This window comes from Balaenoptera ricei, chromosome 7 (genome assembly GCF_028023285.1).
Source record: "Balaenoptera ricei isolate mBalRic1 chromosome 7, mBalRic1.hap2, whole genome shotgun sequence".
Lineage (NCBI taxonomy): Eukaryota > Metazoa > Chordata > Mammalia > Artiodactyla > Balaenopteridae > Balaenoptera > Balaenoptera ricei.
In genome coordinates, this window is record NC_082645.1 from 113989915 (window position 1) to 114016853 (window position 26939).

General features: G+C 45.1%; 1 protein-coding gene and 1 pseudogene across 2 annotated transcripts; one reads left to right on the top strand and one right to left on the bottom strand.

Annotated features, from left to right (window-relative positions):
* The first annotated feature begins 2 nt into the window (after positions 1-2).
* Positions 3-26486, top strand: COPS7B (COP9 signalosome subunit 7B). Of its 2 annotated transcripts, XM_059928938.1 has the most exons (8): positions 3-167; positions 3327-3484; positions 7220-7397; positions 11237-11312; positions 13572-13660; positions 16491-16693; positions 19212-19317; positions 24736-26486. In XM_059928938.1, the coding sequence occupies exons 1-8, from the start codon at positions 105-107 to the stop codon at positions 24892-24894; spliced, it is 1032 nt and encodes a 343-aa protein (XP_059784921.1). In that variant the 5' UTR covers positions 3-104; the 3' UTR covers positions 24895-26486. The 2 variants fall into 2 exon arrangements, with proteins under 2 accessions (XP_059784921.1, XP_059784920.1); XM_059928937.1 differs by lacking the exons at positions 3-167; positions 3327-3484 and adding an exon at positions 5030-5534.
* LOC132368401 (large ribosomal subunit protein eL28-like) lies at positions 8520-9339 on the bottom strand (annotated as a pseudogene).
* Positions 26487-26939: the final 453 nt, after the last annotated feature.

Consider the following 26939-nt stretch of genomic DNA (forward strand, 5'->3'; position numbering starts at 1 on the left):
GTGCCGCGCAGTGCGCGCAAGTTCATGAACCTGCTTGTAGGTTTCGTGGTTTCTGAATCCCTAGACTTGAAAGCAGGCGGGAAGATCCTCTTCAGCCTCAAAAGATGACAGCCCACAGAGAGGTAACTTCTATTTGCATGGAACTCAGAAATCTCCTGCAAATCATGGTAAGGGTGAAACAACAAATACAAACACTGATTAAATTATGAAAGATAATATAACAAAATGACTCCTTCAAGTCGTACTTGTTCGTTGGCCTGGGGCGCCGTTGAGGTGTTTTGCAGGGGTTTCTGGTGTACTCCTGCGTTGGACTGAGAGAGATATCGATTGTATACTCAGAATATCAGTACAGTCAGACTTCAGAGAATTTGCTAATCCAACCCCTGTTATTTTTACATATGAAGAAACTGAGGCCCAGAGAGGCAAAGAGATTGTTGAGGGATCACAGCAAGTTGAGGCAGAGTTAGAATTCCGCTCTAAGTCTCCTGCAGCCTGGGCTTTTTGCACTACACTAGGGTGATGATATTTTTAGCAGCATGGCTATGCGATCTTTCCTTGGTGAAGTCTTCCCATCAACGTTGAAACACCCAGAGGTGTTGTCTGCCATTTCAGTAAACAATGTTGCCTGCCATTCCAGTAAACAACAACAAATTTTGGCCACCATCAAGCCATCAGCCACTGAAGCCACCCTTGAAGATGGGCCCAGAGGGGAATTCAGGATGGAGAAAAACAGGGTACTTGCCCCAGATAGTTAAGATGCATATCTAAGGAATAATTTCAATGAGCTCAGACACTTGCATCTTCCCATACATAGAAAAGCACTAAAATCATTTATTTGAGATGTCTGTTTTTTGATTAGCAGTAATCTTCTGATGTTCAATTACATATTTTCTTTTCAGCAAAAACTCCTTTGTATCCTGGTTCCTCTGTTACCTCTTCAGAGCAGTTCCTCAGAGCTATCTGAGAGGCTGTCTCCTGGGCTATAGTCCTCAGTAAGGTCCCCAAATAAAACATAACTCACAACTTTTAGGTTGTGCGTTTTTCTTAAGTCGACATTAGGTAAGCATTTATTTGGTGGCTTTCCTGCAAGTGAAGGAGTGCAATGTTTGTTTATCCTCAGTCTAGGTAAGACTTGGTATTTTGATTTGTTCTTTGTTACTCAAGGTGACATTTAATATGATTTCAGAAACGAGGTAAAATTGTAGCGTAAGCTAAGGTTTCCTTGGAGATCTGCTATCTCTTTTCCTAGGCCTTCCTTCCTCTTCCTGTACCCCTTTTGCCTATCTGGGCACCCACCCAAGTTCTCCTTCCATGTAATTCAACAAACACCTTTTTCAGCTTTTGTTATTTGCCAGACTCTCTGTTGGTAGAAGGTGAAAGGCGTGGTCACTGCCACAAGCAAGATAACCATCTAGTTAGGGAAATAAAGAGACTCCACTGAAATTCAAGATGAACTGTGATGAGTGGCACAAAAGAAAGGACATTAGAATGCTACAGAGGCCCCCATGGAAAGATATATTTCAGCTGGCAAAACTTGATGGAGGAGGTAGCATGGGTAGGATTTTTTTCTGTGTTAAAAATTTTTATCTGTAAATCTTTTTTGTTAATGAAGTGTAACACATACAGCAAGAGCACAGTTTTTGCATATGTATACACCGGTCACCAACCCCCAAATCCAGATATTGAACATTTCCAGCACCCTTCCCAGTTAGTGCTGCATCCTTCCATCCTGATAACCACTCTTCTGACTTCTATTACCATAGATCAATTTTGCTGTTCTTGAATTTCATTTAAATGTAATCATACAGTAAGTACAATATGAGTCTGGCCTTTTTCATTCATCAGTATTTTTGTGAGATTCATCCATGTTGTATGTAGCAGTAGCTTTTTTTTTTTTAATTGCTAAGTAGTATTCCATTGTATGTATGTAGCACCATTTATCTTCTCTACTGTTCATGGGCATTTAGGTTTTCATTTACCAGTTTCTGGCTTTTATTAACGAAGCTGCAATGAACATTCTTAAATGTTTCTTTTTGTGGACTCATGCATTTATTTCTAGGAGAGGAGTTGCTGGCTTGTGTGGAGGGCATACGATCAGCAATAGTAGATATTGCCAGTTTTCCAAAATGTTTGTACCAATTTTCACCTTCACCAGCAACATAAGAGAGTTCTAGTTGACTCTTACCCTTGGCAATAGAGGGTGGTGTCAGTTTTTAAAATATTAGCCATTTTGGCTAAATGTGGTATCTCATTATAATTTTCATTTACATTGTCTTTGGTGTTGAGCCTTTGTCATATGCTTGTTGGCTACTTGATGTCCTCTTTTGTGAAGTGCCTGTTCAAGTCTTTTGCCCACTTTCTTAATTGGGCTAATTATCTTATTGATTTGTTGTCCTTTATATAGTCTGGATATGGAGTTCCTTGTCCGATACATGCTTTGTAGATATCTTTTCCAAGTCTGTGGCTTGCCTCTTTAGTCTTGTACTGGTGTCTTCTGAGAAGAGAAATTCTTAATTTTAATCAAGTGCCATAGTTCAATGCTTCCTTTTTATGATTAGTGCTTTTTGCATCGTTTAAATCTTTGCCTACGTGGTTGGTGGAATTTTAACAGACAAATACGAGGGAAGAGCACTGCGAAAAGGAAGAGAGAGCAAGTTTGAGCATAGGCCCTGGTGTCAGGGAAGATGTGAGTCCTGTTAGGCCGGGAAGGCATGGAGTTTGGGCTCTAATGAGGTGGGGCGAGACAAAGCTGGATAGGTAGGAGGGAGCCATACTGAGAAGGGCTTTAACTTCAGCCTTGGAGTCTGGACATTATTCTAGAGGACGTGGAGGCACAGCTGGAATATTTATGAACTTAAACAGAACTTAGTTGTTCTCCTTCCACCACCAAATTTGCTCCTTCTCCTCTGCAGCCCCGTTCTCTAACACCACCTCCAGACAGCTCTGGCCTCCCCAGCCAGAATCCTGGGTGATATCTTCCTTCTCTATCCCTGCATTCAACTGGTCACCAGGTCTGATAGATTCTAAGGTATCTAAATGTCTCCAACACTGACCCTTCTATTTCATGCCCAGCTGCAGCTACCTTTGTTCAAGATCTCACAGTCTCTTAACTGGAATACGTCAGTCACCTCAAGCGTTTCCCAGCCTCCAGTTCTCTCCACATCCAATCCATTCCTATAGCAGCTAGTGTCCAAAATGGCAATTATTCAGACCCCTCCACAGCTTAAAAACCCTAAATAGCTCCCCAGTGCCCTTAAGGTAAAACAAACAAACAAACTCTTTTACATGGCTAGTATTCTTTCTGATTTGCTTGCTCATTCTTCCAGGCTCAACTCAAGCCTCATTTCCTCCAGAAGCCTTCCTTAAATCACCCCTCTCCAGGACACAGCCAGGAGAGCCTTATCTGTACCCCTGGGGCTCCTTGTGGCATCATCTGTCCTAGCCAGATGGACCTGTCTCTCCCAGGAACCTTGAGCTCTCCCAGGTAGGAACTTTGCTGTATTTAGGTTTTTACTGAGTATAGGGCTGTGCATGTGGTTTCCAAGAAACTTGATGACCTGACTCCAGCTCTGTAGCCCTCATTTCTTACCCTTGAACCCTGGGTTCCAGTCACTGTGGGTTTCTTCTCTGCATTAGTATATGCTGCACAGTGCAGGCCTCTGTGACTATGGTCATTGCCCTCTTTTCTTCCCGTTTTGCCCATAAGATGCCCACTTTCTCTTCCCCAACACATTCTCTTGTGTGCTTCCAAAGTGTTGTCATCTCTCTCACATAGCATTTAACACACTGAAGCTTTTTGAGGGCAAGGACCTTGTCTTATCTTCATATAAACTTCTAGAACATAATACGTGCTAAAGAAATTTTTAAAATTAATGAATGCGTTGGTGCTCGGCTCCTTTGCATCTAATTTCTGCACTCGAATGCACGAAAGGTAAACAGGGTTTTTTTTTCTCATCTTCAAGACCTGAAAGTCTGTGGTATACGCTTTAAAGGAACCAGCCTAAGTGTTCAGTTACGTGGCATTCTTATCCATCTTCCAGGGGAGTTGGTAAGTACCAAATGCAACGCCACGAATGTCATTTTGGTCACAGAACCATTGTTGGCTCAACCCATCTTCTGCTTATTTTAAAATATTTTCTGAATAAAGATGAAGAACATGGTCTTTGGCTTCAGATAGCCTGGGTTTCAAAGGAGACTTTTTTTTTTTTTTTTTAAATTATTTTTGGCTGAGTTGGGTCTTGGTTGCTGCGCGCAGGCCTTCTCTAGCTGCGGCGAGCAGGGGCTACTCTTTGTTGCGGTGCGCGGGCTTCTCATTGCGGTGGCGTCTCTTGTTGTGGAGCACCGGCTCTAGGTGTGCGGGCTTCAGTAGTTGTGGCACGTGGCTCAGCAGTGGTGGCTGGTGGGCTCTAGGTGTGCGGGCTTCAGTAGTTGTGGCACGTGGGCTCAGCAGTGGTGGCTGGCGGGCTCTAGGGCGCAGGCTCAGTAGCTGTGGCGCATGGGCTTAGTTGCTTTGCGGCATGTGGGATCTTCCTGGACTGGGGCTCGAACCCGTGTGCCCTGAATTGGCAGGTGGATTCTTAACCACCGCACCACCAGGGAAGCCCTCAAAGCAGACTTTGGTACTTAGCGGCTTTTGGATTTTTTAAAAAATTAATTAATTAATTAATTAATTAATGGCTGTGTTGGGTCTTTGTTGCTGCGCGAGGGCTTTCTCTAGTTGCAGCGAGTGGGAGCTACTCTTCTTTGCGGTGTGAGGGCTTCTCATTGTGGTGCCTTTTCTTGTTGTGGAGCACGGGCTCTAGGTGCACAGGCTTCAGTAATTGTGGCACGCGGTCTCAGTAGTTGTGGCTCACAGGCTTAGTTACTCCATGATCTGTGGGACCTTTCCGGACCAGGGTTTGAACCTGTGTCCCCTGCATGGGCAGGTAGATTCTTAACCACTGCGCCACCAGGGAAGTCCCTGGCTTTTGGATTTTTAGGCTTAGTTATGTCACCTGAAAAATGGGAATAATATTACAGGCCTAGAGTTATTATGAGAATTCAGTGAGACAATGTACAGCACCTGGCACATGGAAAAACGCTCAGTAAACGGTAGTTATTAGGCTTAGTATGTCTCTGTACCCCGAGGGTAGCCACAGTCGCCCTACGGAACTTCTGAGGGTAAAGCTCCGCCAAAGAGGATGGATTTAGGGCCCAGGATGGTGATGGCGATGGTTGGGGGGCCAAGTACTGCCTAGGCTATATTCCTCTCCTCAGGGCCCCCACCCTGTCCTGGGCTACAGCCCGGCTCGAGACCCACTTTCCCCGGCCGGGGCCGCACTGGAGGTCTGAGGCTGCAAACGCGGCGGGGGAACCTAGTGTGGGCGGAACTCGAGTGCAGCGGCGGGAGGCTTCCGGGGGAGCCGCAAGGGCAACGGGTCGGCGGAGGCAGAAAAGCGTCGGACGCCGGGTTGATCATGGACGCTTGACAACCTGCGGGCAGGCGCCGGGAGGCCAAGCCAGCGACCGACAGGACGGAGAGGCGGCGAGGACAGGTAGGGGCCGGCGAGAGGGTGGGGCCCGGCGTGCCAGGTTCGTCTGGGCCGTCAGGCTTAGCGCCAGCCGTGCGAAAAGCCCTCGGCCACCCCGCCCCGCCCCCGCTCCAGGGAGCGCGACCCGCGGCTCATCACCCTGCACCCGCGGCTCTGCTTGGAACACGCCACCCGCCCTGAAGTCCACCCCAGTCCGCGACTCTCAGCATCCGCACCGCGGTTGCTCTCGCTTCCCCACCCGTAAAGGCTTGGCCCCTCTGCCGTCCATCAAAATAGCGCCTCCCCCTAGGACGGGAATTCATCTCCCCTGAGTTCCTAGCCGCCTCCTCAGGCTCTCCCACTCCAGAAGAAAGCGATTATCGGCGCCTCCTCATCTCTTTGCTCCCGCGGGCTTTGCTCCTTAGGCCGAGGTTTTTTTGAGGGACCGAAGTTCTGTCCGTTTTTCTGTCCCTTCTCCATCTCCACGCCCTGTCATTCAATGTCTTCGCACGTGTCCACTTGGAAGCGAGGTTTTTGTTTTTCCTCTCCTAACCATCACCTTCCCCCGGCATCTCCTTCCTACCCTCTCCCCCCAGTTTCCCCTTCCCTCAGCAACCTTTATTCCCTAGCACTTCATTTTTGCTGTTTCCGACAAGACCTTCTTAGGTAAGCCTGGATGAAGCGACATGCTTGCTTTTGTAATACTGTGAAAGGGCTGCCACTCTTGGTGCCTGCCTCCAAAGGAAAACTTAGTTTCTCTTGCACGAAGCTAACCTTTTTTGATTTATTGTCTTTTTCACTCTACTATACTTCTTCATTTTGTCACACTGCCCAGTATATATCATTTTTGGAGGAGTAATCTTTTCTCATGGAGAACTCCTGTAGAAGAGATAAGCAGTGTGTGTGTTCACACACCCAGCTTGTAGTAAGTAGATTATACAGTTGAGGGACCCTCCTGTCCTAATGTCTTCAGGATGGTAATACTATATCTTCATTGTTTTCTCAAACCTTTTTATTGTTTTCTTGAGATTTTGTACAAATTCTCAAGTCGTGTTTGGTAAAATGTCACATATCAGTAGGAGGCCAAATAAAGGGATTTTCCTCATGGAATTACACAGCATGTATGTGTGTATTTTCTTAGTTTGAATATGTTGCTGCTTATCTTTCAAGATGATTTCCCCCTTTTTCTATCTGATCAATGACTTATTTGATAAATGGGTCATCTTTCTTGTCTGCTTTTTGTCTTTCCTTATCTGTATCTGACTATAGGTGGGATTCTAATGACACACCGAAGCTGTAACTGATTGCTTTTGCTTACATCTGCTGCCTCTGTGTTTTGGCAAGATTCTCTGCTTCTTAACCAGAGTCTAAAAATGAGGTAGATATAAGACACCTACTGAGATACTCCTGTGTGTTTCTTTAGGTCCTGGTTAGGTTTAAGGGCTTAGAAGGTGCTGCCTTTGGCAAAGGGCCAGATGGAATGAAGTGGCTTTTACTAAATGTGTTTCAAACCTCAGAATAAGGACAAAATCCCTTTAACTCCCAGTTAAACGCTACCCATCTCACAAAGTGAGATCTGGACTCAGGAGCTGTTTTTTTCTTTTTGAATACTGTAAAATTAAAGTATTCTGATGTCTGATCCAGCATTAAATAGGTATAGACTTTGCAAAGGAGAAGGAAGAATGACTGAAATACTTTTCTTTGGACAGATCTCAAGACCAGAGAATGGCAGGTGAACAGAAACCCTCAAGTAACCTCCTGGAACAGTTTATCTTACTAGCCAAAGGTACCAGTGGCTCAGCCCTCACTGCTCTTATAAGCCAAGTTTTGGAGGCTCCTGGAGTATATGTCTTCGGAGAACTGCTGGAGCTGGCCAATGTGCAGGAGGTAAGAGCAGTTTCTAAACAATTTTTCTATCTTCTTTGTTCTCAACCTTCCTGTGATTCTCCAGGCTTCCAAGGAATTTCAGTGCTGAAGCATTGTGGACCCATGAGATACCCTTTTGAGGAATTGGTGAGGCAGGGGAAGAGAGCAAGGATGATGTCCTGGGCTCCTTCTGGTCAATATTTTCATCTGAATTTGGGGCAAATTTAGATTGGGTTGCTAGTAATTTGAAAGGGGAAAAATCCAACTGAACCTAATAAATTAGAAAAGTAGAGTATAAGCATGGACTGATGTTTAACAGGGGTAGTTTCAGTCATTCTTAGGGACAAAAAACCTCCAGTGCAAATATAGACATTGAAAATTGGTCAGGTACATACATAGCAGAAAATGTTTGTTATTGAACATGAGATGGGCATGAATAAAGAATATATTGTTGGGCTTCCCTGGAGGCGCAGTGGTTAAGAATCCGCCTGCCAGTGCAGGGGACATGGGTTCGAGCCCTGGTCCAGGAAGATCCCACATGCCACAGAGCAACTAAGCCTGTGTGCCACAACTACTGAGCCTGTGCTCTAGAGCCCATGAGCCACAACTACTGAGCCCACGTGCCAGAATTGCTGAAGCCGGCGTGCCTAGAGCCCGTGCTTTGCAACAAGAGAAGCCACCGCAACGAGAAGCCTGTGCGCTGCAATGAAGAGTAGCCCCCGCTCGCCACAACTAGAGAAAGCCTGCGTGCAGCAACGAAGACCCAAACCAGCCAAAAATAAAAATAAATAAAATAAATAAATTTATTTTTAAAAAAAGAATATATTGTTCCTGTGAAAAGGGCAGTGTTGTGCTGAAGAAGGTGTGTAAAAAAGATATGACATGAAAAGCTGGGAAGTAGTCCCTTTGCTTTGTTTGCTTGTTTGATGCTGTTTTTAAAACCTTGGGTATCACTTTTGGTTGTTGTGCCTTAAAAATGAGAAGATCTGGTGAAGAGTAACCAGGTGGAATAGATGTGTAAAGCAACCTATACTTTTTCAAACTCTACTTCCCATTTTGGATATTTTTATATTTATTGATTGATACTTTTATATTGATTGATCGAAAAGTCTGGTGACATCTTTTTTACTTTGGAGGATGTGCTCAGGAGCTCTTGGTGGGGTGGGGTGGCTTCCTCTTCACCATCACAGCTTCTTCCTGGCTGCCCAGGGTGGTGCCCGCTCTGCTGACGGCCACCATGTGCAGATCTGGGCAGTACTTGTTCTTGAGGATCATGTGCACGATGCTACTGAGCGTCGCCCAGGCATTCTTGTTGATGGTGGTCCACACATATGGGGTGGCTGACTTTTGCTGGCCAGTTCTCTTCATGACACTAGGACACCTTTGCCATTGGCTGCCGGCTCCATGCCCGTAGCCCTGCTGTGAATCAGCCCGTTGTAGCAGAAGGAGTATGGGTCTTCACGTTACTGGACTTGCTCCTGTACATCTGCTTATTCCTCTTGGTTAGTAAACTTGAGCAGTTCCCCATGATCATCCATTACAGATGTGTGGATGTGGCATCATTTCCTCTCCCTGCAACAGCTGGAAACAGAAAGACCTAGTTTTATTTTTTCATTGTAAATTTTTATTTAATGTCAGGCTGGCTTGCTAGACTGTAAGCTCTGTGAGGGTAAGGTCTATTGTGCTCACCATTGTTTCCTTAGAGCTTATTATGTAGCCTGACACACAGTAGGCTTTCAGTAAAAATTTAATTACCAGAGATAGAAAAGGAATCCTGTGAGGGAAATTTAAGAAAACTGAGGTTTTTTTAAAATAGGCTTTATTTCTTTAGAGCAGTTTTAGATTCACAGCAAAGTTGAGAGGAAGGTACAGAGAGTTCTAATATACCCTGTGCTCTCATACATGAATAGCCTGCCCCATTACCAATATCCGCCACCAGTGTGGAACTACACTGGCACGTCATTATCACCCAAAGACCATAGTTTACATTAGGGTTCACACTTGGTGTTTTATAGTCTATGGGTTTAGACAAATGTATAATGACGTGTCCCATTACAGTATCATACAGAGTATTTCACTGCCCTAAAAGTCCTCTGTTCTGCCTCTTCATCCCTTCCTCCCCTCTAATCCCTGGCAACCACTGATCTTTTTACTCTTTCCAGAATGTCGTGTAGTTGGAATCATACCTATGGAGCCTTTTCAGCTTGGCTTCTTTCACTTAGTAATATTGCATTTAAATTGCCTCCCTGTCTTTTCATGGCTTGATAGCTCATCATTTTTCAAAAGAAGAGATGACCAAAGGGTAGTGTGTTTCTTCAGGTTTGTGAAAAGCCTGAATGAATATGCCAAGTGTTGTTTCACATGGAAGTTTGGGTAAGAGGAGATGGATGAAAATTAAAGCCAGAAAGACCTTATTGACTTAGGCCAGTGGGAGAAATTTTGGAGTGTCTGCTTTAGAGAAAATAGTCTTTTATGGCTAGTTTTGTAATCGTCTGTCTGAAAAGTGGGGGCTGGATTTGATGGTCTCTTCCACTTCTGATTCAGGGCCTCAGGAGGTTCTCGGTAACCTGAGACAGTAGGCTCGGGTATTTGGATGCCAGAGTTCTCACTGGGGTGCTTAGCAAATCACCCTTATCTTCCCATAGTTTGTTTTTTTCCATATGTGAGCTGGGAATAAGCTAGCTGCCTTTCAGTGGTCAGAAATTACAGACGTAGTTTTTGGAACCTTTTTTTAAAAGATGGTTAAAATCAAGTGGTATTATTGTTGGTGTCCACAGAATACCACTTGGTTCTTGTTTAGACTTTATTGAGTTTGGTAAATTGGAAGAGTAACAGGTACATATTTGTGCGTAAGGGAAACACCCAGTTACGGTATCTGGCAGCAGAGCAGAGTAGAGCGGTTCCTGGCAGAACAGTATCTCTTTCGTTTTTTTTCTGCAGATGGCTCTTTGCCATTAGCATTAGCGAGAAATAAGTAATTTTAATGAAAATTTTTATTTGGGGCTGATATCCTGGTTTCCTGTCCCAGCTGGGCTGTTCTGTCACACCTTATGCTGTGCTAATCTCCAGCATTCACGGTCCACATGTAGTTCTGAAGCTTGGAGCCAACCCTGTACTTTTTTCAGTTTGGATTGATAGTGGCTTGTGCTGTACCTGCCAAGCTGGTATATTGACAAGGCTGCTCCAGTCTGTTTTTTTTTTTTAACTTATGTATTTGATTTATTTTTGGCTGTGTTGGGTCTTTGTTGCTGTGCACGGGCTTTCCCTAGTTGTGGCAAGCGGGGCTGCTCTTCGTTGCGGTGTGCGGGCTTCTCATTGCAGTGGCTTCTCTTGTTGTGGAGCACGCGCTCTAGGCGCCCGGGCTCAGTAGTTGTTGCGTGTGGGCTCTAGAGCGCAGGCTCAGTAGTTATGGCCCATGGGCTTAGTGCTCCGCCGCATGTGGGATCTTCCCAGACCAGGGGTTGAACCCATGTTCCCTGCATTGGCAGACGGATTCTTAACCACTGTGCCACGAGGGAAGTCCCTCCAGTCTGTTTTGGTGGTAAGGGAATCCTGAGAAAACTTGAACTGCTCCCAGTGCTTGCTGCTTTGTGTGTGTGCGCATGCGTCTGTGTGACAAAAGTAGTTCCTTGGGCATGCGATGTGCAGTATAAAGCATGTATTCCTGAGAGAGAAAAATTAAACTTGGGGCCTTAATAACCTTATTTATTTTTTCCCAAAGACTCAAAGAGTTGGAAGGGACCTCAGGGACCAAGCGATAAAACGGTACAGAACTGTGGCACGTGATCACCTGCCCTCTTCCTGAACACTGCAGTGCTTGGTAGCTCGGTCTGTGAACTGCTTTTTTTTTTCCTCCTCAGCTTGCAGAAGGAGGTAATGCTGCTTATTTGCAGTTGCTGAACCTGTTTGCCTATGGAACATACCCAGATTACATAGGTGAGTTTGTTAAGATCCTCCAAAGACTTTTCTTAATTATGTTGCTCTGTCTGGATATGTTGCCTTCACGAGGGTCACTGAGGTCTGGGATATATATAACATGGGGTGGGAACTTCCTAACCTGGCTGTTTCTCATTTTACTGTGCTCTGTAGCTGACCTCCCATGAGGACTTTCGTTCCCACGTTTTATTTCCCAGTGGGTAAATGGAGACTGTGTTTATGCTCCTCCATAAATAGAGCCCTTGTTTATTTTCCAGATGAGATTCTTGAGGACTGGTGTTTGTAGAACACTTGGAGTGTTGTGAAATGTCAGAATACTTTGTAAAGTATTTAAGCATTGTAAATATTATCTAAATACTATCATCATATTGAAGAAAGTTTGGAAAACAGGGAAAAAAGTCACTTGTACTACCATTAAACTACTGTTAGCATTATGGTGCTGGACTTTTCTTCCTTGTGCTTATGCTTTCTGATATGTAGGTGTAATTAGATTATGTATACAATTTTATATCTTGCTTTATTCACTTATTTCATAGGCATTTATCCATGTTTTAAGTCTTTGTAGTCATTTTTAATATTCCATAATCGAATACTCCGTAATCTACTTACCCCATTCTCTTTTGTAGATCATTTGAGTCATTGTATTGATAAATTAGAATCTTAAATGTCAGGAATGCGGTGCATGAATGTCCAAACACTAACTTACCTTCCACCCAAGCCATTTTTGTCTGGCTTCCCTAGTTTATTTTAGTGATATGACATAGGCCTGGCAGTTTATTTTAGTGGTATGACTCAGGGTCTTCTCTACTATGTCCTCGACTTCCCCTTTTTTCTCATTTTCTTTCTCCATGGTCACTTCTACTTACTCGGTGCTGCTGCCAGACTGGACAGTTTGCCACTTGCCAGCTTTTTCTGACCTTCACTTTGTTCCAATGAGTGTATCCTTTGTTTCCATCGTCACTAAAGAGCAGCATTTTACGGACTCTGGAACCAGGATTCTTGCATTATATTCTGTGTCCACTTCAATAGTTGTGTGTTCTTTGGCAAATTAAATGATCTTCTGTACCTCAGTCTCCTTATCTGTAAAATGGGAGTAATAAAAAGGTCCACAATCCCTTATCTGCACTTCTTGGGCTAGATGTTTCATAATTTAGAATTTTGGGGACTTTAAAAAGGTAATATGATGCATATACTTTTTTATGTAACACCCTTGAGAGGTGTGGGCAGCACCGGTAGTCAAACACATTCACAGTTTTGCAGCAAAACAAATGAATATTCACAACAAGTGGGATAAAAAGCCTAACTCAATTTAGGTCAGGAATTGCCACCAAATGAATTTCAGCACGGTGCTCAAGGGAAAAAAAGCAGTGTGGGTTCACCTTTTTGGAATCGAGCATTATGGATAAGGAATTGAAGACATTTGGAATCTGTCTTGTGGGGCTGTTGTGAGGACTAACCGGATGTGTGTATAGATGAATAACGGATCTGTGTGTGCACTTACACTAAGTAAAGCTTGCCGTATATGTTGCCTTGGCTGGTGCCATTGCTGTTGCTATTATTGTTATTGCTAAAATTTTGCCTGTCCTTCAAGGATCATCTCATAGTCCACCTTTCTTTCTTTTTGTCTCCTGTACCTCCCCAGTTCCCCAGTGTGACTGCACTCACTTGCACTCTCTCTTTTTTCTCTCCCCCTCTCTCTCCCTTTTTGCCTCTCCCCCTCCTCCTCACCCTCTTGTTCTCTTCTGGTAGTTTGTACCTTTCTTCTGGTAGCTCTCTTGCATTTGTAGCTGTTGAAACATTGGATGGTAAGACTGAGGACAAGTCCAGGACCAGTGAGTTGCACAACTCTGGGTGGTAGTTGGTGCTCCTGGAGTTGCGGAGTGTAGCAGCCCTGACAAGGCCCGTCTGTTCCCCTTGAATCACTTAAGACAGTGCATTGCACATAACAGATGCTCAGTGAAGACATGTTGAAAATAGTACTCCAGTAAGAGAATTGTCATATCGTTTTGTGCACTCATGCCCGGCTTCTTAGGAGACTAAGCTTCTTGTGTGTAGAGATTCAGTTTTGTCTTCTTTGGAAGCACATGGTATTTCAGAGAAGATGGGAGGTGCTTATGGAACATTTGCCTAGTGAATAAGTGCAGAATCATGACAGTGATTCAGTAGTAGGTTTGATGTGGGGAGTTGGTGCGCTTATTCCATGAAGAAATCCTAATTTTATTTTGTGTCTTGATTTTTGTGGTGGGTGGGACTGAGCAGCCAACAAGGAGAGCCTGCCAGAACTGAGCACAGCTCAGCAGAACAAGCTGAAACACCTTACCATCGTGAGCTTGGCGTCGAGGATGAAGGTACGGTCCACACCCTTTCCTGTCTTCCTCCTCGCCTCGAGGCAGGTGTCTCGTTGGCATCAGTGTGGGAACTCCCAGCTACACACAGTAGAGTTGCATCATAAGTGCATAAAATTTGCCTGGCAAAGGACAAAAGAGAAAAAGATAACAGTTAAAATAGTGTAGATAATTACTCACCATTCCATTTAGGAAAAGTATGCCCAGGAGTGATTGTGAATCAGCAGGTCTCAATTCTGGCATGCCGTGGTACCCCACGTGCTGTGAGCATTTTGCCATGCTTAAAGGAGACTGCTGTTTCAAGATACAGATTTTTCAAACAGCAAGGCACCTCAAGGCAAGTTAACTGCTTCAGCTGTTGCTCAGTGCACAGTGAACTGTTCCTGTGCTGGAGGAAAAACTTGCTATGTTGAACTTACTGAGAGAGAGATTTTTTAATATGCTGCCTTCCTCTGGAGATTTTCAAGGTTAATTATACTAATTGGAATTTTTGCCTTCTATGCTAACTTCTGACCCTAACCTTCTGTAAGATACCACTCCACTATATCTCTGAGTTCTTCTTTTTAGAAGAAGACGTGCAACCAACTGCTCATAGCCATTAACAAAGAAGATCCAGGTTTGATTAATTTATAGTTGATTTTTGGCTCTCTGCCCAATCCCAGCCTAAATGTCTAAGTTTTTATGGGGCTGTGCCTTTGAAAAAGTTTGCTTTTTGCATTTCCCCTCTGTGATTGAGCTGGAGAGATGTATATTTTTTCTTGGATTGCTGTTTCACTTGCTAAAATTATTTTATCTGGCCTAATCACAAATTTCTGATTCTCAGCTGGACATTTCAGGTGGGAGGCCTATTTTGTTAGGAAATGAGGACCTGGATTTTTTTTTTGTCCTGATCATGAACTTCTCAAGTGTAGCAAAGAGTAGGAGTGACTTTTCCCCTCGTTTCTGCAACCTGTCATTCTTTTTTTTTTTTTTTAACATCTTTATTGGAGTATAATTGCTTTACAATGGTGTGTTAGTTTCTGCTCTACAACAAAGTGAATCAGCTATACATATACTTATATCCCCATATCTCCTCCCTCTTGCGTCTCCCTCCCACCCTCCATATCCCACCCTTCTAGGTGGTCACAAAGCACCGAGCTGATCTCTCTGTGCTATGCGGCTGCTTCCCACTAGCTATCTGTTTTACATTTGGTAGTGTATATATTTCCATGCCACTTTCTCACTTCGTCCCAGCTTACCCTTCCCCCTCCCTGTGTCCTCAAGTCCATTCTCTGCCTCTGCATCTTTATTCCTGTCCTGCCCCTAGGTTCTTCAGAAGGGTTTTTTTTTTTTTTTAGATTCCATATATATGCGTTAGCGTATGGTATTTGTTTTTCTCTTTCTTACTTACTTCACTCTGTATGACAGTCTCTAGGTCCATCCATCTCACTACAAATAACTCAATTTCGTTTCTTTTTTATGGCTGAGTAATATTCCATTGTATATATTTGCCACATTTTCTTTATCCATTCATCTGTTGATGGACACTTAGGTTGCTTCCATGTCCTGGCTATTGTAAATAGAGCTGCATTGAACATTGTGGTACATGACTGTTTTTGAATTATGGTTTTCTCAGGGTATATGCCCAGTAGTGGGATTGCTGGGTTGTGTGGTAGTTCTATTTTTAGTTTTTTAAGGAACCTCCATACTGTTCTCCATAGTGGCTGTATCAATTTACATTCCCACCAACAGTGCAAGAGGGTTCCCTTTTCTCCACACCCTCTCCAGCATTTACTGTTTGTAGATTCTTTGATGATGGCCATTCTGACTGGTGTGGGGTGATTACTCATTGTAGTTTTGATTTGCATTTCTCTAATGATTAGTGATGTTGAGCATCCTTTCATGTGTTTGTTGGCAATCTGTGTATCTTCTTTGGAGAAACGTCTATTTAGGTCTTCTGCCCATTTTTGGATTGGGTTGTTTGTTTTTTTGCTATTGAGCTGCATGAGCTGCTTGTATATTTCGGAGATTAATCCTTTGTCCAACCTGTCATTCTAAGCCCCTGTACCAACCCTGGATTTCAGACCTTTAGTCATAGAAAACCCCCCAGGTATGTTTGCCCTCTTCTCCGCATACATCTTCCTCCTGTTTCTGCAGGTTTGATTGCTGTGTTAATTTTCAAACTAATAGTGATGTGTCATAGGATTTACAGAAAACTGGATATTTAGATATCCAGTTGTCTTGGAGTCATGCAGAATGTTGGTACAGTCCATTACGGGACTACTGTTGGGGAATTGACATTGGTTATAAGAGACCAAGAAAACATGTAAACTTCAGGATGACCTCTGAGCTTGCAGTATCCATTGGCCACCTGTAGGTGGATGCGTTAGCCTGTAAGTTTTTTTAATTGTGCTCTGCTGGGCAAGCAGCCAGTTTGTCTCTCCAGTGTCTGAGATTCTTTGGAGTTTCTTTTGATGATCTGGCGTTTTATACAAATTCTGCAAGCTTCCAAAAGGCAGCAGAGTGCCAGATACTGAGGATATCCCTTTCTCCTCTAGAAAGAGTCTTTGGGATCTCTAAGAGTATGCTTCAGAGCATGAAAGCTGGAAGCTGAACAAAGTCCAGGAGGCAGAGGATGGAGGAGAACGCATTCCTAGATGCTGTGGGTCCTGTTTGGATCCCACAGGTCTCACAGCTCATGTGTCCATCTCTTGTTGCCATAGATGTTAATAATTACCACTAGACTGCATTTCCCAAAGCCCTGAGGCATATGTTGGCTATCTGAGTAATAACCTGAATTTTCTTTAATGTTTAGCAATGGTTTTTGTAAACATCACATGTACCTTATCTATAGTGTATCCCCTACTCCGTGCTGCTGAAGGACCTGGAGATGCGGAATCTCCGGGAACTGGAAGACCTCATCATCGAGGCTGTCTACACTGATATCATCCAGGGCAAGCTGGATCAGCGAAACCAGCTGCTGGAAGTGGATTTCTGCATTGGCCGTGACATCCGAAAGAGAGATATCAATAATATTGTCAAGACCTTGCATGAATGGTGAGGCTCAAAGAAGGAGGTGCCCCCCTCTTTAGGGAGGGGATACCTAGCATGCCCTCTGCGCCTCTGTTTGGGGAAATGTGGTCTCCAGGTATCAGCTGGGGCTGCCTGGGAGCTGGGGCCTTGGGACAGCAAGCTAGGGAGTGGGGCTGCATTTGTGACTACAGCTGTGTGGCAGTAGGAGTCACTTCAGGCCTCCTAGTGCCATGGTTGTAAAATAGTTCTTGTCCTATGTAGTTGGGGGCTATTTAGTAGCAGGCTGTAAAATGCCCAGAGTTGGCAGGTGGAGCCTCTGAAGCCTCGCTGGGTGACACTGATCCTGTGCTTTGCAAACTCACCCTCAGTGTTTGACCAAGCTTGGGAATTAGTGTTGGTAAGATTCTTTGGATAAGAGAACCATGTTCAGCATCAGTAACGTTGGGCTAGTGTTTGTAAAACATTGTGAAGGATATTGAAGACAAGGAATGGGTTATTCTAAGTTGGAACACAGACTCATATACAGAATATTTGATCACCGTATTCTGGTATATAAAGGAAGTGGAACATTTGCACGTACTCTGTTTTAATGGAATTTGATGTTCGCAAGAGCTGTCGCACGTTCTACGTGGATTTGTTATGGCGTTATTCAAGACTGAGCTGTGAAGGAGGGCCAGGGTGAGAGTATAATTGGAGATGAGGAGAGTGTGTTCCCAGGCAGGCACATGGCACGTTGGAGGTCATGAAGCAGAGTAGGCAGACTTTGTGCAGAGGGGTGGGGTTCATTTTGTCTTTAAACAGACTGACTCTGGCTTAGCCTCTAGAGGTGTGTATCCGGGGATGTACAGACTGACTCTGGCTTATTAGCCTCTAGAGGTGTGTATCCGGGGATATACAGACTGACTCTGGCTTATTAGCCTCTAGAGGTGTGTATCCAGGGATGTACAGACGGATTCTCTGGCTTAGCCTCTAGAGGTGCGTATCCGGGGATCTACAGGCTGACTCTCTGGCTTAGCCTCTAGAGGTGTGTATCCAGGGATGTACAGACGGATTCTCTGGCTTAGCCTCTAGAGGTGTATATCCGGGGATCTACAGGCTGACTCTCTGGCTTAGCCTCTAGAGGTGTGTGTCCGGGGATGTACAGACTGACTCTGGCTTAGCCTGTAGAGGTGCGTATCCGGGGATGTACAGACTGACTCTGGCTTAGCCTCTAGAGGTGTGTATCCAGGGATGTACAGACGGATTCTCTGGCTTAGCCTCTAGAGGTGCGTATCCGGGGATCTACAGGCTGACTCTCTGGCTTAGCCTCTAGAGGTGTGTATCCAGGGATGTACAGACGGATTCTCTGGCTTAGCCTCTAGAGGTGTGTATCCGGGGATCTACAGGCTGACTCTCTGGCTTAGCCTCTAGAGGTGTGTATCCAGGGATGTACAGACTGACTCTGGCTTAGCCTCTAGAGGTGTATATCCGGGGATCTACAGGCTGACTCTCTGGCTTAGCCTCTAGAGGTGTGTATCCAGGGATGTACAGCCCATCTTTGACCCTCTGGGGGTCCACAGCCCCCTAAGTTTCCCTCACTTCAGCTACTATTGGATCCCCAGGCATGTACTTGCCCACCCTTTACCCCAGGTTCTGTCCCAAGTGTGACTCCAGACACCTTCCCTTTACAACATCTGACACAAGCAGGAACTTTCAAAAGATTTTAAAACAGTGAAGTCAGACTAAATGGGAAATAAACTTAGAAAACACCCCTAACATGCAAATGGTCTGGCATACAACATCTAGGTTTCCAGTCCCACTAAAGTTGGCTGTCTTTTTCCATTTTTGAGATGACTGACACCGTTTTTCACCTCCATAGTCTGGCTTCAATGTGTTTGCACCCAGAGGGGCTATTCTAGCCGCCATTCCAGGATGTTTACTAGTACAAATTCTTACAACTTGTTTTTAGGCATTGGAGTTAGATTTGAAACAGAATTGGTATGTAGAGTGGCACCACAAATATGCAGAATGTTCCCAACTGTTGACTCTAAAGTGGAGGGTATGTAGCTATTTATTGTACTATACCTTCACCTTTTTTTTTTTAATGTATTAAAATTTTCAAAATAAAAAGTGGGGAAAATGATATAATGAGGAGGGGGTGGCAGTTGGGAAGTAACACACTTCTGAGAAAAAGGGCAATCTTCAAAATAGGGTGCTTTTAGAAAATAATTTTTTCTGTTGAGAAAACTGATTAATCAGTGCCGCCTGTGAAGTCTCGCCTAATTCCTTTAATTGCACATTCTGTGAAGCTTTCCCATGGGATACAAAGGTCGGAAATTAAAGCTGTATTCTAAGAAACCACCCCACATCCTCCATGTTTGTTTCCGTATGCCCCGTGTTATGCATTCAGAAACACCTGTCTTTTGGAAGGCGTGAAGGGGCAAGAGCCCTGGCAGACGGAGGGTTACAGGAAGTCTGTAAGGCATCGGGGAGGGAGATTTGGGCGGTTGAGGGACACCTCCCAGGCTTTCCTGCGGCTCAGGGCTGCTCATCTCGTACGCAGGTGTGACGGCTGCGAGGCAGTCCTGCTGGGCATCGAGCAGCAAGTCCTGAGAGCCAACCAGCACAAGGAGAGCCACAGCCGAACTCAGCAGCAGGTAGAGGCCGAGGTGAGGAGGAGAACGCCTGTCCCCACTCCAGGGTATCCCTGTTTGTCCCTTGTCTTGTGATCTTGGCGTAGATGAAACAGCACTCACTCACTGGTGGGCACTGGGTGAGGTGCTGGGGTAGAGGTGAGCGCGACCCAGGCCCTCCTCTTGGTGCTGTCCGTCTCGTTTCTGATTCCTGGTCACCAGAGGGTGAGTGGGCTCGGAGAGCGGAATGTTGTAATTCCTCAGTTCACACGCACTTGGCAGCTGTAGAGCAAAAGAAACGAGTTCAAAGATGGATGGAGGGATGGTGGTTACCAGGCGGGGCAGAGGGAGGGATGCGGCTGGGCTGGGGCACATGGGGCTTCAAGGCCCCGGTGCCGCTCTGCCTCTTAAGTTGTGTGGTGGGTGCACAGTGTTCATTGTATTCTTCTCTAATCTGTATGTGTATGTTGTAACCTTTTAAAATGCATGATATGTTTCATCTTGAAAGAGGGAAAAAATTCGGTGGATGAAATGCAAGTGAAGATAAAAGTGTGTGATTGTGGTGTTAGATGCCTGGTTGTTCGGGACACTTTTAGCCTCTGGGAGAGACGCGGGCTCCAGCCCTTGAGTTAATGGGCGTTTGTCTGCCTATAGCCTGGACGCCTGTGGAGCCATCTCCCAAGTTGTTCGGAGCCCTGAAGATCAGAATTTTAGCACTGAAAGTCCTTTTCTGGCGTGATGGAGCTTGAAGCATTAATGGTATTTAATGAATTTTAGAAGTCAGGTATCCTAGAGTGTAGCAGAATGGGACTCAGAGTTACAGCTAAGGAACATAAGAAATAAGTAGTTGTGCCTTTCTAAGGGGGATTTGTAAAATTTGAAGATTTCCCCTACTCTGTTGTATGTACTCCTTGAAAATAAAACCTGGTCTTTGTAAGACCAGCTCCTTGTCCCATGCCTAATGAGCACATAATAGGTGCTCAAATGAGTGTTTATATTTCAGGCACACCCTATAAGTGTGAGTGGACTGCTGAACTCTGCTTTCATGAACTAGAGTGCATTTATTTCAGATACACACATCCCTGTATATATATGCATACCTACTCTGTGAATGTTCCATCCACTGTAAATTTTTAACTCTACTTCTAGCCAAAGAAGTGTGAACTATATTTAATTTAGCATTAATCAAAGACAGATGCAATTAGGAAAGTAAGCCTGCTGCTTCTCTAATAAGCTCTGTGATCCCCCTCTTGAATATTTTGCTCTCTTCTCTGACCTGGGATTGATGTCTGAGCAAAGTAGGACAGTATTCACTGATTCTTCCCTGTACATCAAACCCTGGAAACAGTAGATTTGGAGGCGAAACGCCCACCTGACCTGGGATAGCCTGAAACACTCTTTAACCTGGTTGGTGGCCCAGGAGGAGGAGCCTGATCGCTACTGGCTGCCCCATTGTGCTTGGGCTGTTGCTAATTGTGTGGTAGGTGGTGGACTTGACTGTGGTCGTTTGCAAAACTGGATGATACTAGTTTTAGAATTTTGAATGGCTCAAGTTTATTTCCAGAACAAATGGCATCTGATGAAAGAAGGCACTGCCTAATGTTGAGGCACGACCAATACGTAGACAACAGTGTGGGCTCCTTAAATTATGGTTATTAAATGAGAGCCAGCACACCTGGATTTGCTCTCAGCGGCCCACTGCTGGAAAACACAGCTGCTCCTGCTGGCAGAGCCTGATGCTGCCACCAGGTGGCAGTAAGGATTTGATTAAGTTTGAGAGAAAGAAATTTGAGGAAACCGCCAAGGTCACCTCCACTACCAATTAAAACAGTCTACTAATTTAATAATCTTCTAGGAAATCTAGAACAGACAAGTATGAGAAGAGTGGGAGCATGGTCAAAGCCCAGAGCCTTGACAGTTTTTCCATTCACAAATGCATGATCTGGCTACTATGTGTCGGATGCTGACCGTCCCCCAGCTGAAGGCACATGGAAGGTGCTCACTAAGTATTTGTTGACTTGGAAATAAAACAGATCTACCACAAACACAGCTGTAATTCTGTCCTATTCTGCTTGTATTTATGCTTCCATTACTCTTGACTTAACTTTTTTAGTCATTTTCTCAACTGAGTTGATCTTTCATTTGTTTGTCCTTAAGTTAGATTGCTTGTTCCCAGAGGGGAAAACTTGACGTTTTTCTCCCAAAATCTTATACAGCAGCTATCTTCTGATGCGTATTAGCTTTAAGAGTCTTCCCTCTTAACGAAGTCAGCCCTATCACAAACTGCCTAAGAATATTCTCTCCTTTTAGTTTTTCACAGAAATAACACATAATTAGTTACAATTCCAGCGTACCTGGAGGAGGTAGAACAATAACATTATGAGCTGTTTCATTACCTCTGAGCAAATACTCTGGAGGGGCGGTAATGATCACCTCCACAAAGCACCTCCTCATTTACATTTGATTTTGGAGTGTATTTTTCTTTATATTTCAGTGTGCTTATAAGTCTGATGTTCTCTGGAATGTCAATCTGTAGTTCTTGCTGCATTCACAAAATAGGCTGTGTTCCAGTCAGGTAGGTAATAGAGCATAATTGGACAAAGTAAGCTCTGTTTTTCTTTATGTAGAAAATGCCCCAGGAGTTAAGTTAGTGACAGATCTTGAGCCTGTTGGCTGTGGAGTGCACCAAGAGTGTGCTTCTCGGTGCTTCCTGGAGAGTGCTTCTCTCCATCTCCCCGTTCTTCTTTTCTATGTAGCCCTTTCCCCACTGTGCGCTCTACTTCTGTTGTCTTCCCTTGCCCTGCCCCATAGCTCAAAGAGGTTTTCCTACCCGAAGACTCTCTTCTTTCTCCTTTTGCCTGAATATTTAAAGTCTCTAGTAGAACTAGGCTGTGATTTTGTTAGCAGGCGCAGTCCCACCTGAAAATTCCTGAGGCCCATGATTTGAGGGGCTTGACAAACTCTAGGTCATCTGGGGTAATGGGATGGGGATGGCCTGCAAGCCAGACTACTCAAGGAAGAAAATTAGAAGGATCAGGGGCATTTAGGCCAAAGAAGACAAGTCTGCGGGATATTAGTCATCGTTTTAAGGGCAGCTCTGTGAAAGAGGAGTTAGACTTCTCAGGATTGTTTCTTGAAGCTGAGACGGGCGGGCTTAACTGGTGGACCTACATGAGTGGCCACTCCTGGGTCCCGGAAGGAGCTATCTGCAGGTAGACCTGCACAGCTATTACAAAAAGCTAGTTGACTCTTAACTCCCCTTCAACTATGAGAGTCTGTTATTGGCTCAGCAGTCTACTTTGTGAGTTCCCTGTGTTTAAAATGCTAACAATCAAATTGATGGAGCACGACACATCCATAATAGGACCCACTGTGAGCCACGTCATTCCCCCCATCCAGGCTGAGGCCTTGTTTAAGATAAAGGGCCTCATTTCTTAGGCTAAGAGACACTTGCCCAAGAAGCCCTCTTTTTCCCTATGGCATGTTTACCTGACTGTGGAGGACTCGACTTTGTCAGTATGTAGTCTTACTGGAAGCTAGATGTGAACCTCTGAAACACAGAGGAGGCACAGCACACAGGAGGCCACCATCCGAGAGTGAGAGGGCGCTGCCAGGGAATATAGGTTGAGGGGAGGCTGGTGGTCAGGACAGGTTTGTGGAAGAGGTAGGGTCAGAGGTGGCTAGCGAAGGAGGAGGCTTGCCCAGGCTGGAATAACAGGGTGCAGGAAAGGCAACAAGACAGAAGAAATGACTGCTTCCGGGTGTGAGGCCGGGGACTAGCGTGGCTCGAGTGGAGGGCACATGTTGTGGAAGGGAAGGAAGGTACAGGGTCTTGAGTGGCGTGTCAGAAGTGCAGAACAAACCAGGTTTTTCCTTGGGGTAAGTCTCATTTCTTTTTCTGGCTTACCAGGGTCACTGAGCACCTGAAATAATAGCTTACTGGGAGATAGTTTCTGTAAGAAAAAGCTGCTTGAGGAGGTAAATAGGCATTTGAATGAATGCTTAGAAAACATATCAAACTGGACAAACCTTGGAGTGTTATTTTATAAAGCGGTGATAACGGAGAAATCACATTTCTTAATCTCTCCCCCAAGGCCATCAAAATACGCTGAAGTAAAACAAAAACAAATATCTCTTTTATTTATTTATTTTAAAATTTTATTTGTTTATTTTTGGCTGCGTTGGGTCTTTGTTGCTGCACGCGGGCTTTCTCTAGTTGAGGCGAGTGGGGGCTACTCTTCGTTGTGGTGTGCGGGCTTCTCATTGCGGTGGCTTCTTGTTGCGTAGCATGGGCTCTAGGCACGCGGACTTCAGTAGTTGTGGCTCTTGGGCTCTAGAGTGGAGGCTCAGTAGTTGTGGCGCGCGGGCTTAGTTGCTCTGCGGCATGTGGGATCTTCCCGGACCAGGGCTCAAACCTGTGTCCCCTGCATTGGCAGGCAGATTCTTAACGACTGCACCACCAGGGAAATCCCCGCCTTTACTTTCTTATGACAAACATACACCTCACTCTGCATCAGTACACCTCAGCTAGCTGAAGGGCAAAGGCATGAACAATCCATTAGAATTGGTGTTGGGGAATGTGTATAAATACGGGCACAGGAGTACACAATTGGTAGAAGGACAAGTTGGTACAATCATTCTTCAGAAGGCAGTATAGCAATAGTTACTAAAGTAAAATGTGTAAACCCTTTGATGTGGAAAGCTCAATTCTAGGAATATGTCCTCCACAGGTGTTCACAAAAGTATGCAAAGGTAAACATAGAGGGCTGTTCACAGGAGCACCATACATAAGTGAAAAACAAACTGGGAACTAATTAAAAAAATGGTAGAACATTCATCCTAGAACAGTCCACAGATATTGCATAGGATATGTTTAGGAGTTGCTTAAGTATTTCGGAGCCTCTCTGTTAATTGAAGAAAGGAATGCTGAAAACAGTACTGTGGTCGCATTTTTCTTTTACTACATTTTTTGTCATTTGTCACTTAGTTGGCTGAAGTTTATCCTCTAGTTGCTTATTCAAGAAGGGCTCGTGGGAATTTGGGAATTGTATTCCCAAAGTTCTGGTGAAAATATCTGTGGTTTCATATGTGAACAGTAGTGAGCTGAGTATAGCATCTTGTGTCACCCTTTCTTTTTCTATGGCCATTTTAACCAGTGCTTTCTTCCACTTGCTGTGTTGTACCTTTTTGCCAAATGGTCCACTACCACTTGGCTTATTCCCCATTTTCAACCAAGAAAGCATTAGTTCCACTTTTTTGCTTGACTCATTTCCATGTATCTTCCACGAGCATCCCCTGCTTGTTTCTCCCATCTGAGTTTCTGAAGATAATCTCAGATTTTCTTGCAGAGGATTCTGGCTTCTTCCCTGAGTGGCCCCCCTTATAGCGAGAACAAGTTGCAGTGAGTTTCTGGCACTTACAAGCTGACCACACCAGTTCTGTGTCTCCTTCCAGGTTACCAACATCAAGAAGACACTCAAAGCTACCGCGTCCTCCTCAGCTCAGGAGATGGAGCAACAGCTGGCTGAACGAGAGTGTCCCCCCCACGCTGAGCAGAGGCAGCCCACTAAGAAGATGTCCAAAGTGAAAGGTCTGGTCTCCAGCCGCCACTAGGGCCGGCTGGGGCAGCTGGCACTCACCAGGCCTGGGTCAGGTGGGGAGGGGACACCAAGGGCCTATTTCCTCCCCTCTCTACCTTCCATGAGTTCCAGACCTGCCCGTCCCCTCACCAGCGCCTCCCCCCACATTGGTACTGTTCCAGAAGAACCGTTAACTCCCTTCCCTCTCCCACTCCCTCTTCCCCAGTTGCTCCCTTCAGACTCAGGGGCTCCACGGATGCCATCCCAACAGGGCCAGACACTGCCCAGCTTCCCTCCAGGAGGTTCTTGTCTCTGTCTAAGGGCTTGTATCCCTCCCAGTTTTTCTTTTGCTTCGTGTCATTTTGTCACGGCTGGTCATAAGCTGGAAGCAGCTTTCACTGGCCCACAGGGATGGCTGCGAAGGAGGCCCCTCTCTGAGTGACGGGAGGCACTCCTTCTCCAGCCCCATGTGCCAGAGTACCCACAATGGTGCAGGCGCTCTAGCCAGGTATCAAAATGCTTTGTTTTCCCTCTCCTGCCTTATCCCTTGTTGGCAGCTCAGATCAGGCCGTGGAGGGATGTGATGCTGGGCTATGTTTACTAAACCTGCGGGTTTTCAGCCTCTTACGCCCAGCTCCAATCTCTCATTAGTTGGGAGCACCGGGCTGATTAACCTCTGGAATCTGAGCACCCGTAGGGGTCGCTGCGGGTCTGCTGGGTGGCGGACGTTTCTTCCGGCTTGGTGTTCTCCGCTGGCCTCGCTCCCTGCTGCCTCTGACTACTCAGACTGGTTTTTGGTGTGACGGCCCCGGCTGCCCACTGGGGCTGTCTGCCAACACTCGTTCTCCCGAGATCTTTAATTCTTCCCGGCTGCATCCGTGGTGGGGATGGTGGTGTGGAGGCCCCTCTATCTGGTGAAGGATCTGTTGCTGCTTCTGTTTCTTTCTTCCCACCCTCCCTGGCTGGTGACCCAGAGCCCTCTGATGATGGCATTCTCCTGGCAAGAGAAAAGGACTTGACTAGCCTTTCTGAACTTGAACAGTTTCAGGTTATATTTTAATTTTTTTTTTTTTTTTGTACAGGTTCTGATTCTAATACATTTCAACATGCTTTTTTTCCCCCTCGTGTCAATATTTGTTATAGACTGATCGCCGGGGAGTTTCACCTGGTTGGAGGGTGGGGTGTGTGTATGTGTGCGTGTGGTGGTGTTTTTTTTTTTTTTAAGGGGAGGTGGAGGTCCTGGACTGATATTAAAGAGAGAAAAAGCACATTTTAGAAAAAAAAATAAAAGTAGATTTAATGTATGTGACTGTGGAATGTGAGGTTGCATAGCTGGTAGATCTTGAGGGGCTAGAATTAGGGTGGTTCAGGGAAAATGTGATACTGTTTCAGTGCCATGGTTAAAAAATGGATTTCTCCTTTTTCCTAAATGTCCAACAGCTGCCTACCGTTGATCGAATGTTAACAAAATACTCTTGTTTCCCTTTTTATGATTCATGTCCCCATATAACATTATGCCCAGCTGGAGGGTTTAATCCCCAAAGTATGTTTCATGAAACCCTTTGATAGATGCTCTGTGGAAAAGGGGTTCTGTTGTTAAATAAATTCGGCACATCCTGCATCCCATATCCTCACTGGAAATTCATTGTTAAGGTCACAAAGAAGGCCTGGGGGAGGAAGCCTGTTCCCAACACTGATTTCACCACCAAATCCTTTTTTGGTAATATTTAGTGGAACACATTTTGGGGAAATTTTTGGAAACATATTTCTCAAAAACACCTCCCAGCCTTACAGGTTTTTCCAACTAGTCTTTCTAGACACAAAGCAGTCACTCTCACTCTTGTAAGTGGTCTTCCATCCTTATCTTTCCCACTGGGGAGTAGACTAGGTAGGAAGCGTGACTCACTTGTATGAAACGTGTGACCACTAGTTGTTTGACTGCCCCAGGCCCTAGGAAGCTCTAGGTTCACCTTCTCCATGGGTCTGCCGTTCCTTAAAAAGAGTAATGACAGTAATAAGAACAACATTCGTAAGTGCTCTACAGAATGTCTTCATCTACAGTAAGTCATTGAACCCCTT

Coding starts and splice junctions, on each gene's coding strand:
- COPS7B (XM_059928938.1), top strand. CDS start 105: ATGACAGCCCACAGAGAGGTAACTTCTATTTGCATGGAACTCAGAAAT. Junction 168..3,326: donor GAAATCTCCTGCAAATCATG/GTAAGGGTGAAA, acceptor TCATTCTTCCAG/GCTCAACTCAAGCCTCATTT. Junction 19,318..24,735: donor AGCAGCAGGTAGAGGCCGAG/GTGAGGAGGAGA, acceptor GTCTCCTTCCAG/GTTACCAACATCAAGAAGAC.